Source organism: Neofelis nebulosa, chromosome 9 (assembly GCF_028018385.1).
Source record: "Neofelis nebulosa isolate mNeoNeb1 chromosome 9, mNeoNeb1.pri, whole genome shotgun sequence".
NCBI lineage: Eukaryota > Metazoa > Chordata > Mammalia > Carnivora > Felidae > Neofelis > Neofelis nebulosa.
The window spans coordinates 111,195,184-111,212,540 of NC_080790.1; the positions used below are offsets into that span (position 1 = coordinate 111,195,184).

Consider the following 17,357-nt stretch of genomic DNA (forward strand, 5'->3'; position numbering starts at 1 on the left):
CACGAGAAGCCCTGCAGGTCAGCATTGGCTCCGCAGCTTGGGGGAAACTGGCCCCCTCAAGGCCATCTGTGACCCTGCGACAAATCTGGACCACTTCTTAAACCTCCTCTGAATGCAGGTGACTGGAGAGCTCCTCTCCCTCAGCCCCTTCTCAGACCATGCTCTGCAGCCTTTTCCTTCTCTGCCCATCTAGTTATTCTCCCTCTAACCTTCATATTCACTAAATTCCCACCTAGATAGACATCATTTGCAGGTCTTTAATCTCCAACCCAAATATTCAGCTGCCTTTTTGGTATCAAGACCTGGCAATCCAAAACCAAGCCTTCCCAACAAGCCTGGGTGCCTCACTGGGACTCCCTCAACACTATCCAGTCACCGCATCCCAGCCTTCGTCTACTGCTCCAATCTTGGCTTAGGCCACCTTCCTTTCCCACCTGGGTCCTAACCACAGCCACCCCACACGTACACATACTGCCTCCAGTGGAGGGCGGGGGGCCCTCGCCAACTCACGGAGGGCAGACTGGAAGGGACGCTGCTGAGACGGCAGTAGCTTACACCAGGGACTGGCAGTGGTGCCAGGCGGTGGGAGTTTACATGCATCTCACAAGCCAGAGGTAGCAAAGTGGCAGTAAACTGGGATCAGGCTCAGAAGAGAATGTGAGCAACTCCCGTGCAGAGATGGCCTTGGGGACACACAGTGCTAAGAGGGGAAGGCAGTCCTTGCCGGGGGGCTACAACTCAAAGGCAAGGGCTGTGAGGGGCCGCTACCTTGGAAATCAATGTCCAGGGCTGATGACTGCTTAGGGAAGTCCAGAATTGCACCCAGGGGGCTGGCAAGATCTGTCCTCAGAGGAGAAGTGGCTGGCACGGGCAGAGGTGGCCTGGGAGGCAGAAGGAAAAGCAAGAGGGGTCTGCTGTGTTAGAACGGAAGAAGAGGACGTGAAATGTCCGTTAGACTTAGTAACGACCCACTGGTGACTGATCAGGCACCCTCCCAGGCAGTGACACTTTGGCTGGACACAAAGTGCAGAGAAGTCACAGAGGCAGCCTTTCAAGAGCAGGAAGTGGCAAGGATGCAGAACACGGAAGGTGAATGCTATGCAGGAGGCGGCTCTGCCCAGGTCTGTGTGACCTCAGGCAGGTCTGTTCCCATTAAACTGCAGGGAGAACAAAGGCTGTATGAGGCCAGCCATGTAAGCACTGGTCACAGCCTCATGAGCACAGTACGTGTGGGGAGAGCAGGGGACCCCAGCACAGGCGCCTGGGTCTCCACCAGGGAAGCAGGCTCCCTCCCTCCCCCACCTCCTCTGGAGAAGAGCAAGCGGGGAGGAGGGTCTGGGGCACAGGGGCTCCCAGGAGCACAACTGCGTATCAGCAGGTGGGTAGGGACATGGTCTTTGATGGCTGTAGGGAAGGTGGGGCCACCAAGCGCAGATGAGATTAGAGGGGACTCGGGCCGAGGCCCGCAAAGGCCAACAGCAGCAAAAGAGAGGCTGACTGGCTCCCGGGAGCCACAAGTCCCATTCCCACAGCTTTCCTCCAGTTCTGCTGGCCTGCACCAGGCTGACAATACCCACAACCCGCTGGTGCCCAGCTGCATTGAGGGGCGCCCTTAAGAAATGGCCACTCCCTGCCCCGCAGGCAGCTGCCCTTGGTCCCAGAGCTGGCACGTGCCTCTGCTGCCCCCACGCGGCCAACACAAAAGGGTGCCAAGGGATCCGGCCGCCCCTCCTCCCTTGGTGACCCAGCCCTGCAGTCTTCCAACCTAGGTCCCTGCCAGGCGCAAGGAGGCTGCAGGGCCTTGAGGTTACCTTCTAGTTCAAAGGCTGCTTTATACAGACCTTTCATGGCCTTCAACAGCAATGCAGGCACAAAAATACACAAGATAAGACTCCAAACAATATTCTATCTCCAAGGGGAAGGGTTATTTAAATTATTCTGCACAGCAGAAAGAAAACGCTCTAAGTCAATCTCTACCGAGACTCCATCTTAAATCTCTATCTACCAAGACTCCTCAAGCTGCCTTTTGAGCCTCGCACATGCAGCCCTCATACTCAGTCCTATCCCAAGCTCAGAGCCAGCCTTGCCAGCTTCCAGCAAGTAAAAACCTTGAGTGGGAGAGGAAGGCAAAAGTTCCCTACCCTGCCCCCAGGAGTTAATCAATGGACTTCAATTCCTCACTTTCTACCAGCCGGAAACAATCAGATTCTCCCCGATTCCCTGAAAATGTCGATTCGAGAAATCTGGTTTTAGTCTTCCAGGTGCACTTTTTCTACTAGCTTAACTCCGCTTAACTCCCTACCTCCCACCCCCCCCACGCCGCCCCAAGGGCATTCTTCCCAGGGTGGACTAAGTCCCATCTTTCCAGATACACCTTCCCAGGATCTGCAGTGTAGAGTAACCTGGAACTGCCCTTCCCCAAAGTTGCTCAATTGCCAAAATTACAAGTACAGAATTACTCTTAAGTTTGCAGAACCTTAAATAAAACATGTTTTTCAGTATGTTCACACAGAGGCTAAATGAACACCAGAGTTAATTCACAGATAATGATCTCCAAGGCTATACTGACTACATTGTGATGAGATTACAACATATAGTACTTGCCTTACATTTAGCAAGTTCAACAAGACACAAAACCAGCCAGCTGAACACTGAACAGCTCTCCCCTGAAGTGGCTCCCAGTAAGTGACACGGGGAATTTCAAAAACACATGGCAGGCTTAACAAAGCTATACTGAAGAGCAACTTAACTACAGCAAATCCTCACTGCCGTGGACATGTCCACTTTTTTTTATATGTATCTTTCCTTAGTGGTTACTAGTTTCGACTAAATTTTTAAGGATTTATCTTGATGACTTAGAAAAATACACTCATCCTTCCTTGCTTTGATTTGGGTAGTACACCATCATAAAATTGAGTCTCTTAAAAAACAAAAGTTCACAGATCCCATTGTGCAATGTTCCAGGAACCCTCCCCAGGTGATCAGGGGATCTTCAACAGCTCAAGGAGTGCTCCAACGGCTCCAAAATAACCCTGAAAAAAAAGTACACCACAAATGAGAGCAATTTTCCTTAGACTTATTTAAATTACCATAAATATGATTACTAGTGTTAAAGCCAACAGTGCCCTTAATTCCCGATACTGAGCACCTATTTTGCTGAGCTCCAAGGAGCTCCCAGGCTGAGGAGGAGGGCTGGATGTATAAAACACCCGGGCATGCCAGCATGTGAGACCAAAACCCACGGTGAGGGCTGCAGGAGCTATGAAGCCCATGGCAGCTCAGTTCCCTCTGGAAAGAGCCCGTACCTGGGCTGCCTCCTGCAGAAGGAGGATGTGAGAAGCAGCAGAGGCCCGGAGCATTTCCAGACAACTAAGGAATGAAGGGAAGACGGGACCTGAAGATTGATGGGGCAGGAAAAGCTGGGGGGGTAGGGGTGGGGGTGGCAGGGGCAGGTTACGGAGGGGGAGGGCCTGACTGGGCTGGGGATGGAAAGGAGAGCAAGAAGAGATTGGGACTGACTCAAGACCTGCCTGAAGAAGGGGAAGAGGGCAGCAGGGAGGCTTAGGTGTCCCCCATACATCTGGTGACAGCCACGAGGGTATAGGAGCAAGAGATGTGGCGAGCAAGAACGGCTTCCATACAGCACGTGCAAGGCCGGAGTGCCCCAGGCAGCCAAGCAGCCGCACCCAGGAAGTAACTGGATGTCTGCATTTGGAGCAAGGCAGTGGTCGGGGCAGCACTGGCAGAGGCGGGCAGCAGAGGAGTGGACAACCGTGCCCTAATGGGACATGAAGAGGGGGACACAGACAGAAAAGCACATGTGAAAGAGCAACAGAAGAGCCTGGAGAGAGAGCAGAGGCATGAGAGCGAGAAGCAGCAGCTGAAGGAGGACAATGCAAGCCCATCTCCAGAAGTAAGTAGCCAAGGTCAAATACAACCAAGAACCAAGACATGAAAACCCAAAAACAGACAAGAAAAAGAAAAGGACTGTAACAGAAAAATGAGACAAAATCCACACTGGTAAAAAGACAGTGCCTGCGGGCCTCAGAGAACAGTCCTACCCGGATACAGGATCCGTCAAGGTCTCCAAGGGATAAGGATGCCACAGCAAAGTCCTTTAAGAGTCTCATGCTCTACTGACTGAGCTAGCCGGGCAGTTAGCAAAGTCCTTTAAGAAAGACAAAAACGACTGAAAAAGGAAAGTGGGAAGATCCTGAAAGACATGCTGATGGATTGCAAAGAACGTGCTAACAGTCTCTAAATATCATAAATAACTGAAGTCCACTCCGTTTTCCAAGGAAAGCTTCTCCAAGAAACGTGGCCACACAAGAGAGAAGCTGAAGCCTCTCCTCTCACTCTGTTTCTTGGTTTTAAAAACAGCCAGCTATGGGGCGCCTGGGTGGCGCAGTCGGTTAAGCGTCCGACTTCAGCCAGGTCACGATCTCGCGGTCCGTGAGTTCGAGCCCCGCGTCAGGCTCTGGGCTGATGGCTCGGAGCCTGGAGCCTGTTTCCGATTCTGTGTCTCCCTCTCTCTCTGCCCCTCCCCCGTTCATGCTCTGTCTCTCTCTGTCCCAAAAATAAATAAAAAACGTTGAAAAAAAAAAAATAAAAACAGCCAGCTACACGATGAGCATCCTGAGAGGACACCCACAAGTGCACCAGCTGGCGGAGGGTGGGCTCAGGTGGGCTCACCAGCAGGCACTCGTTTTAGTAGCTGGCTACGCACTCTGTTTCCCGTGGCCTTCTGGATCTTTTATTTTGCAACAAAAGAAGAGATGAAGTTAACCAATGTAATGCGCTCCACTGAAGACCCAAAACCCACCACCGAGCAGAAGGTGTAAGTCGTTACAAGCTACAAAATGCTAAGATGAGAACAGCAAAGGCAGACAGAGGGCAGAGAGGAATCTATACAAAACTTTCACTTCCCGACTTCACAGGGGAAGAGGCTTCATATGTCAGAGCCTAACATATCAAATTTCCACAAGTGCGGCGATCAACACTGGAGTCAGAAGCCTAGATGCAACTGGAAAAGAGACAGCGGGGCCAGCAAGCATAACCAGAGAGGAACATGAAGTCAGCAGGCAGTAAGAATGACAAAACGTAAAACCAAGACTCCACAAAGTGTTCAAATTATAACTGTTACGGTGTGAAGATTAAAAAAAAGAAAAGTTAACCTAAGAAATGAATCTCCACATTCTGCCTAGGAAAGTTTCAAGAGGTAGAAATGGAGCAGGAGGAAAGTTCTACTGCAATGTAACATTAAAGAGAGTTTCTTTTTATTCTAACATAAAGCAAAATAGAACAGGTCAAAAATCACAAAAAGCAAGATATATATAAAAGATGTAAGAAACTGAAAGATAATTTGGTACCGATTTATTAATAACATTAAAAGCAAAAAATGTTTAAGCGTACAAATTGATGGGCAGTAAATAAGCCAGAGAGATCTCATGCACAGCAGGACAAGCAAAGCCAGTAATAATGCAGCACCATCATATCAGGCCAGGTGGCCGCACCAGCGACCACCTCCCAGCACATAAATGTATCAAAGTGACCAGCTGTAAACCTTAAACTTACAAAATGTTACATGTCAAATTTATTCAATTAAATTTTTTTTAATAAAATAAACAATTAGATGACTAACCTTTAAGCTTTGATAAGGGGAATCTGTGCACCTTGAATTTTAACAATGAACTTAATAAGGGCACTTAAACAGGAAAAACTCAGAGCAACTTTAAAGGAAAAAGCAATCCCTGTAGCACTTCAAATCTTATTCTGCCGATTCCTATAAATACTATTAAGTAAATATACACAAACAATTCTGAAAAATGTTTGTGATAGCACTAAGATCCAGCAACACTGGAAATAAATAGTTCAAATGCCCCACAAGCAAGGGGACAGAAGAGAGGTTCCCCTCCATAGCTATGGTCCTATTTTTTTCCCCAAACTGGAAAAATAGAAAGGCACTTTCCCATACAGAATTTCAAGTGGAGCAATTCAATGATTTTCTTCCATTCTGTCATTTCTAGCCTGTCTAGGTATGAAGTTCTTATGTGGTTCTAATCTTGGAATGTATTTCTGTTTTCAGAACACACATCTTATATAAGTGGCCCATGAACTGTATCAATACACAAAAGCCAACATCAAAATGAAAAAAGCAGAACCCCAAGTGCATTTACAAAATGTAATGGGAAAAACATAATGGATGGTTTGGAAAAAAGTAACACTAGAAATAGAGGTGAATGTTTATCAAGGTTTTTTTTCTTTAGAATTGCTAACGTTCAGGGGTGCCTGGGTAGCTCAGTTGGTTAAGTGTCCTACTCTTGATTTCAGCTCAGGTCATGATCCCACAGTTCATGAGACTGAGCCCCTCTGTGCTATCAGCACAGAACCGGTTTGGGATTCCCTCTCCCCGTCTCTGTCCCTCCCCGACTTGTGTGTGCTCGTGCTCTCTCTCTCAAAATAAAGAAATAATTTTTTTTTAATCTTAAAAAAATTGCTGACATTCACAGTTAACCAAAAATTTCCCTTGCATTAAATCAGGTAAGAAATTGCTTTTGAACATTACAAAGTTAAACCCTATATCATACGTCTACAAAAAATTAAGTAAGAACTGCAGTGCAGTCCATTTCACATCTACTTCGAGTTCCAAGCGGTGGGAACTGCATGCCCTTTACACTCGTAACACATCGCGAGAAATAAGTCCGCTTACCTCGTGTTCCGAAAAAAGTGCTTTCAACTGCCCCTTGGACCAATAATCCAAAGCATATGCCAAAAGTCGCATGGCGATCGTATTAATTCTCAAGAAATTTCCAACAAATACCACCTGGTTAATGTTCTGAGCACATTAAAAAAAGGTAATTAGTTTTCATCTTAATTTCTGTTCTCTCGTAAAAGCTACCCCAAACAGAGCACCACGTGCATAGTTTTTAGCAGCAACTTGACTGCTGAGCAAAAAATTTAAAAAGTATTTACATTTAATCTAGTTGGTCCAAGGCTACTTAAATTTGAACCCAGACAACTCTGGACCCACCTCAAGCCATGCCAGAAAATGTCACAAGAGAATACAAATTAGGAAAAACATTTGTATTAAGTATGACAAACAATAACTTCTGGTAAAAGTTTTATACAGAAAAGTTAAAAAAAAAAAAAAAAAGGAAAGAAAAAAAAGTAAGACCCCCAATTCAAATGAAGGAAAGCGACACAAATAAGCAAATTATACAAGAAATATAAGGGGCAAAAATTCAACCTCACCAGTAATCCGAGAGAGTAATATTTTAAACCTACTAAAAGCTAGCAGCAGAACAACTAACTGGAATTCTACCCCAGTGTGAGTAAAGTTGTGGTAACACCAACCCATTCGTTCACTGCCTAAACAGATCTAAGTTAATGCGGCCCTGGTGCAAAGCATCTTGGCAATTCCTACCAAAACGCATAAGTACAGTCATATTCTCTACATAAGAGACCTCGCTCCTGAGTAAGTCCCTCATCGAGAGTAAAATTCAACCAGGGCACCTGGGTGGCACAGTCAGTCGAGCGTCGGACTTCGGCTCAGGTCATGATCTCTCGGTCCGTTAGTTCGAGCCCCACGTCAGGCTCCGTGCTGACAGCTCGGAGCCTGCTTCAGATTCTATGTCTCCTTCTCTCTCTGACCCTCCCCCGTTCATGCTCTGTCTCAAAAATAAATAAACATTAAAAAAAAAAAAAAGGGTAAATTGAAAAGAAAAGCTTCACGCTTAAAAATGCCTTACTGCAGAACGATCGCTGGCAAGCAACCCACACCCAGCTCTACGGGAGTGACTTATGACACAGAAACAAACCAAGAACACAGCTGTGTAATTTTAAATACTTGAGTAAAAAATGTCAATTGGCACGTACACCGACACCAACTAATATATCTTATAAAAGCACAGGAAAAGGAACAAGCGATAAAGAAAACAGTAACTAACATATTCAAATGAAGAATGTTTTTAATTACTTGATGCTGATACAGTAGCTTTTTAATTAAAAATGAGACAATCCCCTTTTGTGCCTTTCGAAGTTTCTTTTTTAAGGCGCATGCCTACACGATCCACTGAGCAGAGTAAATGTAAGTAAAACCGCGTGAGCAGGGACAAGTGGCGGAGCCGCAGCATCGGGACCCCGGGGAAGGCCGCTCTCGGTTCTTTCATAGCCCTGTACAATGCTGCTTGACCCGAATGCTACAAGGCAGCACTGTAAAGAAGCTGAAAGCACAAAGACAGCTCGTGGCGGCGCACGGGGCGAGCGCTCCTCGGCTGCCCGCTCTCTTCTCCCGGCCTCGGCGACTCCTCCGGATGCCTTCCCGGGGACTCCAGGCTCGATGGGGCTGCTGTCCACCCTGCCTACAACCCACCCCCACCCCCGCCCCCTGCTGCCCCATCACCAGGACTTCTCACTGCCTTCCTACCTTCCTACTTTCCCCTCAAAAGACGTGATTTTACTTTTACATAGTGGCAATATTTATCTTCACTGAGGAAAAAACATCAGTTAAGAGCAGTCTACACTGGAAGAGCTTTAACATGGCCAATGAAACTCCACCCCATACAACTATACTCAGGTACTGTGCAGACAAGACAGACGTTGTACACAGGGCTGAGGCCCACTTAGTAAGTTCTGTATTCTCCTCAGAGCATCTAAAGAAATCCAGGTCCCCTTACTTCATTAAGGGCACACATTCTTGCTATTGAGCCAATGTTGTTGGTGATGGTGATCAACGTTGCTCTGGCGAGGTCCTCTTTACTGACAGCCTCTCGCTTCTCCTTGCTTATCATGTTTCCAAAGCTGTGAAAGAAGAAAAAAAACATGCGGCCACTGAACCAAAAGGCAACACAGCCCAACGGAACTTAAATGTTACTCTACTAAGATAAATGTGACTTTTAGGGCGACACTGTTCAAATCTTCAAACCATTTATTACAAAATAACAGAGCATCTGTTCAAAGAGAAATGCAACTTGGAAGAAACCGCTCAAGCATTCTGAGTAAGTAAATGCCTTTCCCCACAGCTCCCAGTGACATCTAGCACTGATAACAGATCTTTGTACGTCCAGTTAGGACCTCATCAGATCCACTCTAAGGCGCCACTGTGCCTTCCACAGCCAGAGGACAGCTCCAGGGAGACACCTCTATTGGCAATTCGGTCCCAGCTGCGCAGCCATACCGATCAGCTGAATGGTCACGTTCGCAGCTCGGAAACTGCTTTATCAGAGTAAAGCAAAGTGGCGTCCCAGAGTCAACTACGGAAGAGTGTCAGATTTCCCTAGAAGACCAAGTACTTCAAAGTACTTGTAGAGCAGCACTGCTACATTAATAACCGATCAAAACACAAACCCAATCAGAAAAGGAAGTGATTAACAGTGCACAAAAGCTGCAAACTCAAACATAAAATGTGCAGCATTTACAAAGTCCCTGAAATTAGCACATAAGCACATATATATGTGGTCCTTTACTATCATTTTAAAAAATCACGTGTGGGCGCCTGGGTGGCTCAGTCGGTTAAGTGCGGTTCGTGAGTTCAAGCCCCACGTTGGGCTCTATGCTGACAGCTCAGAGCCTAGAGCCTGCTTCGGATCCTGTGTCTCCTTCTCTCTCTGCCCCTCCCCCACTCACACTCTCACTCTCTCTCAAAATACAATAAACATTAAAAAAAAATTTTAATGTGTCCCAATACAAAAAAACAAGTGTTCTAAATAGCTGAAAACAAAATTTTTACAGAATTCCATTTACCATGGCATCAAAGAGAATAAAATGCTTCGAAATCTATTTAACAAAAGAAGTGTAACAACCGTACACTGAAAACTACAAATATAACTTTGGCGAAAGAAAGCAAAATTCTAGGGGACACCTGGGTGGCTCAGTCAGTTAGGCATCTAACTCTTGATTTCAGCTCAGGTCATGATCTCACACTTTGTGAGATCAAGCCTTGCATCTGGCTCTGCACTCACAGTGGGATTCTCTCTCCCCCTCTCTCTGCCCCTCCCCTCAAAACAAAATAAACATTAAAACGAAAAAAAAAAAAAAAGAAAGTAAAATTCTAAATAAATGGAAAGACATTTTATCTTGGATCAGAAGACTTGATAATGTTAAGATGGCAATACCCTCCAACATGACCAACAAATTCAACAGGATCTCTATCAAAATCCTAAATGCCTTTTTTGCAGCCACTGACAAGGTGATGGTAAAATTCACATGGAGGGGCTCCTGGGTGGTTTAGTTGGTTGAGCATCCAACTTCAGCTCACGTCATGATCTTGCAGTTCACCAGTTCAAACCCCACATCCGGCTCTGTGCTGACAACTCAGAGCCTAGAGCCTGCTTCGGATTCTGTGTCTCCCTCTCTCTCTCTCTCTGCCCCTCCCCTGCTCATGCTCTCTCTCTTTCTCTAAATAAAAACATTAAAATTTTTTTTAATTCACATGGAAATTCAAACTACTGATTCATGCTACCACATGGATGAACCCTGAAAACATGCTAAGTGAAAAGAAGCCAGTCACAAAAATCTCATAATAGGACACCATTTATATGAAGTGTCCAGAACAAGCAAATCTACAGACAGAAAATATATGAGTGTTTACCAAGGACTGAGGTAGAGGAAATGGGAAGTGACAGCTAATGGATAGAAGGTTTCTTTCTGGGATGATGAAAATGTACTGAAATTAGACTATGGTGATGACTGCAAAATTCTGTAAATATACTTGAAACCACTAAATTTTACACTTTAAACAGGTGACATTACAGTATGTAAATTATAGCTGGATAAAACCGTTTAAAAGGAAAAAGATACATCCAATATTTAATATCTTATTCCTGTCTTTCTCAGAACACACACGCCCCCTTACCTGGATGCCACAGCCCAGCCCGGCAGTCCAAACCTCTCATAGTCCCCTCCATAAATGTCTCGAACTAGTTTATCCACTTTGGTGCTATCTCCACGAGATGCCATTTCCAGAGCCTCTTCAAAAGTGCTGCAGCCGGTGAGAAGACAGCAGAGACCAAAAAAAGTTCCTCCTCCAAGACTGATTAAAAACAAACAACACAGTATTAGAACATTTTAAAAATAAGAACGGGAAGGTAATTATTTATGAACTGAAAATTGTATCCGTACATCAACTCACTCTTGCCCTAACCCAATCCTGCAGATGCCACTGGCAGACAAGACTGCAGAAAGATAAACTCAGGGCGCCTGATACATACCTTGAAGGTACATACTCACGTGAGCCAAAAACAGTGAGGCAAAACACTGGGCTCACCTCCCTGCCTGCACCCCCAGTACAGTATGGGCATCTGCTGAGTGTCAGGAGCTTTGGGCGCAGATCTGCCCGCCACACACCCAGGCCACGCTAACACCTCCTCCCTTTGTCTCTCTAAGCCCCCTGTCATCCTGGCTCATCAGTCCCCCACCCCGCAAAAAACTCCTGCATTAACGGTTTTCTCCCCCCAAATTACTCCTCTCATTCTTTAATTCACACCTGTTAAAAAACCTTGTTTATCCCAAACCCCAGCTCCTTGTTTTGCATCTAACGATCTCTAATCCTTAAACCACAGCATATTCACTCTTGCCTGCCACTCACTTCTCCACCCCTTTCGGCTTACCCTCCTCCAATCATGTTTCTGTTGCTCAGTACCTCACCTTCTAGATCTCAGATCATCCCGTGGGTGTGTGAGTGTGAGTGTGTGCATGTTCACATGTATGTATAAAATCCAGGCCAAGTTTCAAAGCTGGGATCTTGCCTTGTCTTCTTATAGATGCTAACTAGTAGCTTTGGTAACTTTATGGTATATGCACATCATATACTATCTGAGGGCAGGGACTGTGGGCTTCAACGAATCTGCCAATGAAATATTTTACCGAACTATGATAATGAAATATTGAACAATACAGATTAAAGTCAAGAAATCAGAATTTTCAAAGAGAAATGATATTTGTTTGCATAATTCCAGAAAAAAACCACTTTTCATTTTTTTTTTTTTTTACTTTTCACATAATTTTAACACATTCTTAAAGGTGTACTTATATGCAATACCTGAAAACTCAGTTTTAGCTCATCACAATATCAAGAACAATGACCTTTATATAAAAGACCTACCTGGTACCCGTGACCCGCTTGTAATTATCTTTGGAATATACTGCTAAAATGCTAACCCCAGAGCCAATGTTCACCAGAAGCAGAGGGTATGGATTTTTCAAATCAAATGGTAACTTCTGACATTTCTCAGCATCAGCAGGGTTTTCAAAGTAATAGCACTGTGACCGTCCATTGAATCCAACTGAGTCAATGTATAAAATTCCTTTTATTAAACAATCTAGTTCATCAAGTTTGCAAAGCTGAAGGTCACCTATCTGTAATGAAATAAAAATACATTCAGACTTTCTAACAAGCCAAAAATAAAAACTCTGCTTAATAAGGCACCCCTCTACATTAAACAAACCATAGAAGTGCTCACAGATGTGTACTATTCGTATATATGATTTATAGAACAAAGCTGGAGACAAAAAACATAGGGACGATCTGATTAGACAGACCCAAATACACTCCACCTACAAACCACTGCAGCAGCTAGAGAAATGTGCCCAAAACCCAAGCAGAAAACAAGATATCTACTCACAGGGACCATGAGTCAGGAGCACAGGTGAGATCACCGCCCTATTAGAAAGCCAACTCCAAGAAATTCAAGTGACTCAAACACCTGGTGACACAAGGCAGGAGCCACAAGGACTCAGACATCTACCCTCTGAACAACCATCTTCGAAGCTGTAGAACAGTATCAAACTAGGCCTCACTTTGTTATTAATAAACAGACGTCAAAGGGCTGCAAAGTATATAATTAGAAGGTAATAAGGTTTTTCACTATCTAAAACCAATTACAGGGCACCTGGGTGGCTCAGTCGGACACGTGTCTGACTTCAGCTCAGGTCATGATCTCACAGTTCCTGAGTTCAAGCCCCTCATCAGGCTCTGGGCTGACAGCTGAGAGCCTGGAGCCTGCTTTGGATTCTCCCTCTCTCTGCCTCTCCCCACTCACACTCTGTCTCTCTCTCAAAAATAAACTTTTTTTTTTAATTTTTAAATAAATAAAAAATAAACCAACTATAGTCCCTGGAGGATGAGAAGATTTTAGCAGTATCAAAATTCCCAAGTGTTACCAATGTAATCCACTTAAATAACAGAACGATTATTATTCATATTAGAAAGCAATGTACAGGATCAATTAAGAACGAAAAGGATCTTCAGTAATTAAGAACTGAGGTGGGAAGAACTCCAAGACATGCTGTCAGTCAAAAAAGCAAGTTGAGAAACACTTCATAATACGTGACCCTAACTAACTTGCCTATGTGTAAAGCCAAGTTTACATGCACCTGTGTGTGTCATACAGTCATGCAGAGAACACTAAAAAGATACATAAACTTCTAACAGTGGTGACTCTGGAGAGATGGCATAAAGAAACATCTCCGCTTGGGGCACCTGCGTGGTTCAGTCAGTTAAGCATCTGACTTTCACTCAGGTCATGATCTCCAGGTTCATGAGTTCGAGCTCTGTGTCAGGCTCTGTGCTGACAGCTCAGAGCCTGGAGCCTGCTTCTGATTCTGTATCTCCCTCTCTCTCTGCCCCTCCCCTGCTTGATATCTCTCTCTCTCTCTCTCTCTCTCTCTCTCTCTCTCAAAAATAAACATTAAAAAAAACTCCCCACTTTACTTCCTGAACTTCTAACCCACGTGAATGTTTGCAAGCACGTACACTCCACATATTTGAGTGACAAAGGTAAAAACTGCCTCCTAACCCCCTTACAGCACCTACTTCTGTTTACAAGTGGGTCCAGCCCTGCAAGTTCTCCCCATTTAAGTCAACTCTCACTTGATTACATTTCTACTCAATTTATTCTGATCCACAGCAAAGAGGGAAATTAACAGGTAACTTCATCTTAATCCTTAATCCCTAAGTAAGAATATTAAATTACTCCTCTGACCAAACCCAAGCCCTTGAAGTATTCATCACTGTCCCTATGGCCCCTGCTCATGCCCTCTCTACTCAGATGAATTCAAAACCAACTTCCTGCATGTGAATCTGAATTTCCTCTTCTGTATCTCCTTTTCTGTATTTTCATTTCATTTCATCATTTTACACTGGTGGCCTAGTGGAGCCCAAACAGTTGGTCTCCTTTTTCCTTCTACAGTTTTTTTTTTCCTTTTCCTTTCTAGAATTCCTGTCATCCTGAGTGTCCTGCTAATTCCTAATGAATCCCAGCCCCTAAGTGATAGTTAGACGAATAAATGCATAGCTAATTTCACTAATGCAAGGTATTCATAACATAATGTGTTACACCAACAAGCAAACCCAGTATGTTAAGAAATTTGATTCACATTAAAAGTCAACAAAGTAGGGACACCTAGGTGGCTCAGTCAGTTAAGCGTCCAACTCTTGATTTCAGCTCAGGTCATGATTTCAGTCATGAGATTGGTTGTGAGATAGAGGCCCATATCGGGCTCCACAATGAGCGTGGAGCCTGCTTAAGATTCTCTCCCTCTGCCCCTCTCCCCGGGTGCACTCTCTCTCTCTCAAATTTAAAAAAAAAAAAAAAAGGCAACAAAATAAACTCAGTATTTTAAAAAAACATTCCACTGTGGTTTATTAAATACTAGTTACTCTTAATGCACAAAGAGCATTTGATAGGCATTTCATTTTCCTATAATTTTCAAGGACAGCACTGCTGCATTCAAATGAGAAACCCGAAAGCCTAAGAACTGATTTCTAAGGTCTAAAATTCACTTTGCACCGTCCCCTTGAATTACCATACAATGCTGAACCTCTGGAAACAGCCTGAATGGTTTTCAAATATGTTCCAAAGGGCATCTATACAGGGTCCTGCAAAAAGTTTTCTCCTTTACCCATCAGTTATGATCCAGAGTCCACTATGAGGTTTCCACAAAGGAAGGGAACCGTCTCTACTCCAACTAAACTTCCTCTTTCCTCACTGCTGGAAGAGAAACCACTAAAAACCAACCACCAAAAGAAATTCAGGCAAAGAATATTAAAACTTGATAAAAATTCATGTCAATTCTATATTAGGATTATGGTCAGTAACAGGAGGAAGTCAGGAGAAAGAAGACAAAGAAAGAGGATGTCACAAACCACACATTGACACATGGAGAAAAAAAGAAAGGTAAAACAACAAAGGCAAAGGCAGAATCTCTAGAATAACATTCTCATTAGTGGCATTAAAAACACAATCACTGGGAATGCCTGGGTGGCTCAGTTAAGTGTCTTTCAGCTCAGGTCATGATGTCATAGTCCATGAGTTCGAGCCCCTCATCAGGCTCTGTGCTGACAGCTCAGAACCTAGAGCCTGCTTTGGATTTTGTGTCTCCCTCTCTCTGCCCCTCCCCTGCTCACCCCTGTCTCTTTCTCTCTCTCAAAAAGTAAATAAACACACAAAAAATTTTTTTTAAAAAACCATAGACACTGAAGATATTTTCAATCTATTCTGACCCTGAAAGTCAGAGTTTTGGCCAATTCACTTGTCTACTCTCCCACCTAACCCCACAACCACATCCACCCTCAATGGACCTAGCCTCAAGGCCTTGCACACAGTGTTACTAAATGAAAACAAAGTCAGGCACCCACTGGCACTCCCCCAGCATCCAGACATGATTCAGAGACACATATAACAAGAGTGCAGAACAGTACACATCAGAAGGCATTTGGGGAGAGAAGGCTCTGCTGTTAACCATTTCAGACTAGCCCTGAGACCAAGAGGCCACTGCTTTGGACCAGCGTTCCTTGTTTTTTTAATAGTAACCTTGCCAGGAAACAACTGAGGGGGACAAGAGAAATTATGTGGTAGACAAAATTGGAAACAATTTTTTTTTGAGAGAGAGAGAGAGAGAGGGCACAAGTGAGTAAGGGGAAGAGAGAGAGAGAGAAACAGGGCTCACCCAAAGCAGGGCTCATGTTCACTCGATGCAGGGCACAAACTCACCAGAAGTAAGACTCAAGCTCACCCAATGTGGGACTTGAACTCATGAACCGTAAGATCATGACCTTAGCCCAAATCAGATGCTTAACGACTCAGTCACCCAGGCGCCCCTGGAAAAAATTTTATGACATGACATTTTTTTTTTAATTTTTTTGTTTTTTTTAAAGGAGGCTCCATGCCCAATGTGGGGCTTGAACTCACGACCCTGAAATCAAGAGTCACATATTACACCAACTGAGCCAGCCAGGTGCCCCAAAATTATTTTTCCAATCTCATTGCTCAAGATTTTTAACATTTTTTATTTTAGAAAAAGAGAGTGTGAGTGACCGGGGGAGAAGGGCAGAAGGCAAGAGGGGGAGGGGGAGAGAGATAGAGAGAACGAGAATCCCAAACAGGCTCCACACTCAGCACAGAGCCTGACACAGGACTTGATCCCACGATGCTGGGATTGTGATCTGAGCCTAAATCAATGGTGAAAAGCTCAACCAACTGAGCCACTCAGGTGCCCCAAGATTTTTTTTAATAGTAATTTCTATACCCAACATGGGGCTCAAACTCATGACCCCAAGATCAAGAGTCACTCTTCCAAATGAGCCAGCCAGACGCCCCTCATAGTTTCAGACCTAATGACCTGTTCCTCGTAGGTAGTTCCTCAGACTGCTTATCACAGCTTTATTATAATCTCTAGATGGCAACTCCAGACTACGACTCAATTTACATCTCTCTAATCTTAATCGGGTGAAAACTCAAGTTCCATTAGAAATGGAAATGATTCCACCACTTGCTACTGGTAATATTTTTAACGATCAGATTACCATATGTATGTAAGCTAAAAAAAATACATACTGTGAGAAAATCCTGCTCAAATTTGTACGCTCCACCTCCAGTGGCACAAAAGACAGTGTGAAGACTCGAGAAGTTTTTATCTCTGCCCATCTGAATAAAAGCAGGCATGTCATGAGTGGGAAAGCGTATAAAGTGCAGATTGCCCTTGCGTCCACACAGAGTCAGGTCCTTCAGCTCCAGGTGCACATCCCGAATACCTGTGGACCCATAAGCCACATTGGAGGTCAGGTACTTCCGAATGCTTTTAAGACTTTCCACCTCTTCTTCTTCTTCTTCAGCAGTGATGTCTTTGGGTTCAAAATAAACCAGCTTAACCAGGGTTCCACCAATATCCAAGCCAAACCATGGAAAAACTAAATGGGAAAACAAAAAAAAAGTCAGAACAACTTTTTTTTTTCTGAAAACTAAACACATACGTACTAGATTAGCAATTTATTCATACCCTGAGGTTTCCAAGGACTAGAGAAACAAAAAGAGCATTGGGAAAAGAAACAGGATTCTGTCTGATCTGAAAAATATCTTTAA

At 44.3% G+C, this 17,357-nt stretch overlaps 1 protein-coding gene across 1 annotated transcript; it reads right to left on the reverse strand.

The window, feature by feature from the left end:
- Nucleotides 1–2,466: 2,466 nt before the first annotated feature.
- PANK2 (pantothenate kinase 2) lies at nt 2,467–17,089 on the reverse strand. The gene is made up of 5 exons (XM_058684992.1): nt 16,833–17,089; nt 10,853–11,029; nt 8,676–8,799; nt 6,710–6,835; nt 2,467–3,032 (listed from the first exon to the last, which is right to left on the reverse strand). Exons 1-5 carry the CDS (start codon nt 16,943–16,945, stop codon nt 2,982–2,984), a joined length of 591 nt encoding a protein of 196 aa, XP_058540975.1. The 5' UTR covers nt 16,946–17,089; the 3' UTR covers nt 2,467–2,981.
- Between the last annotated feature and the right edge of the window lie 268 nt (nt 17,090–17,357).

Bases quoted from the DNA above. Each gene is read 5' to 3' on its own strand.
- PANK2 (XM_058684992.1), bottom strand. From the start codon at position 16,945: ATGACATGCCTGCTTTTATTCAGATGGGCAGAGATAAAAACTTCTCGA. The intron at 11,030-16,832 runs GTATGTATTTTT...GTTTTTAATCAG, and splicing joins TTGAGCAGGATTTTCTCACA to TCTTGGAGGAGGAACTTTTT. The intron at 3,033-6,709 runs GTAAGCGGACTT...CTTTTTTTTCAG, and splicing joins CACTTTTTTCGGAACACGAG to GGTTATTTTGGAGCCGTTGG.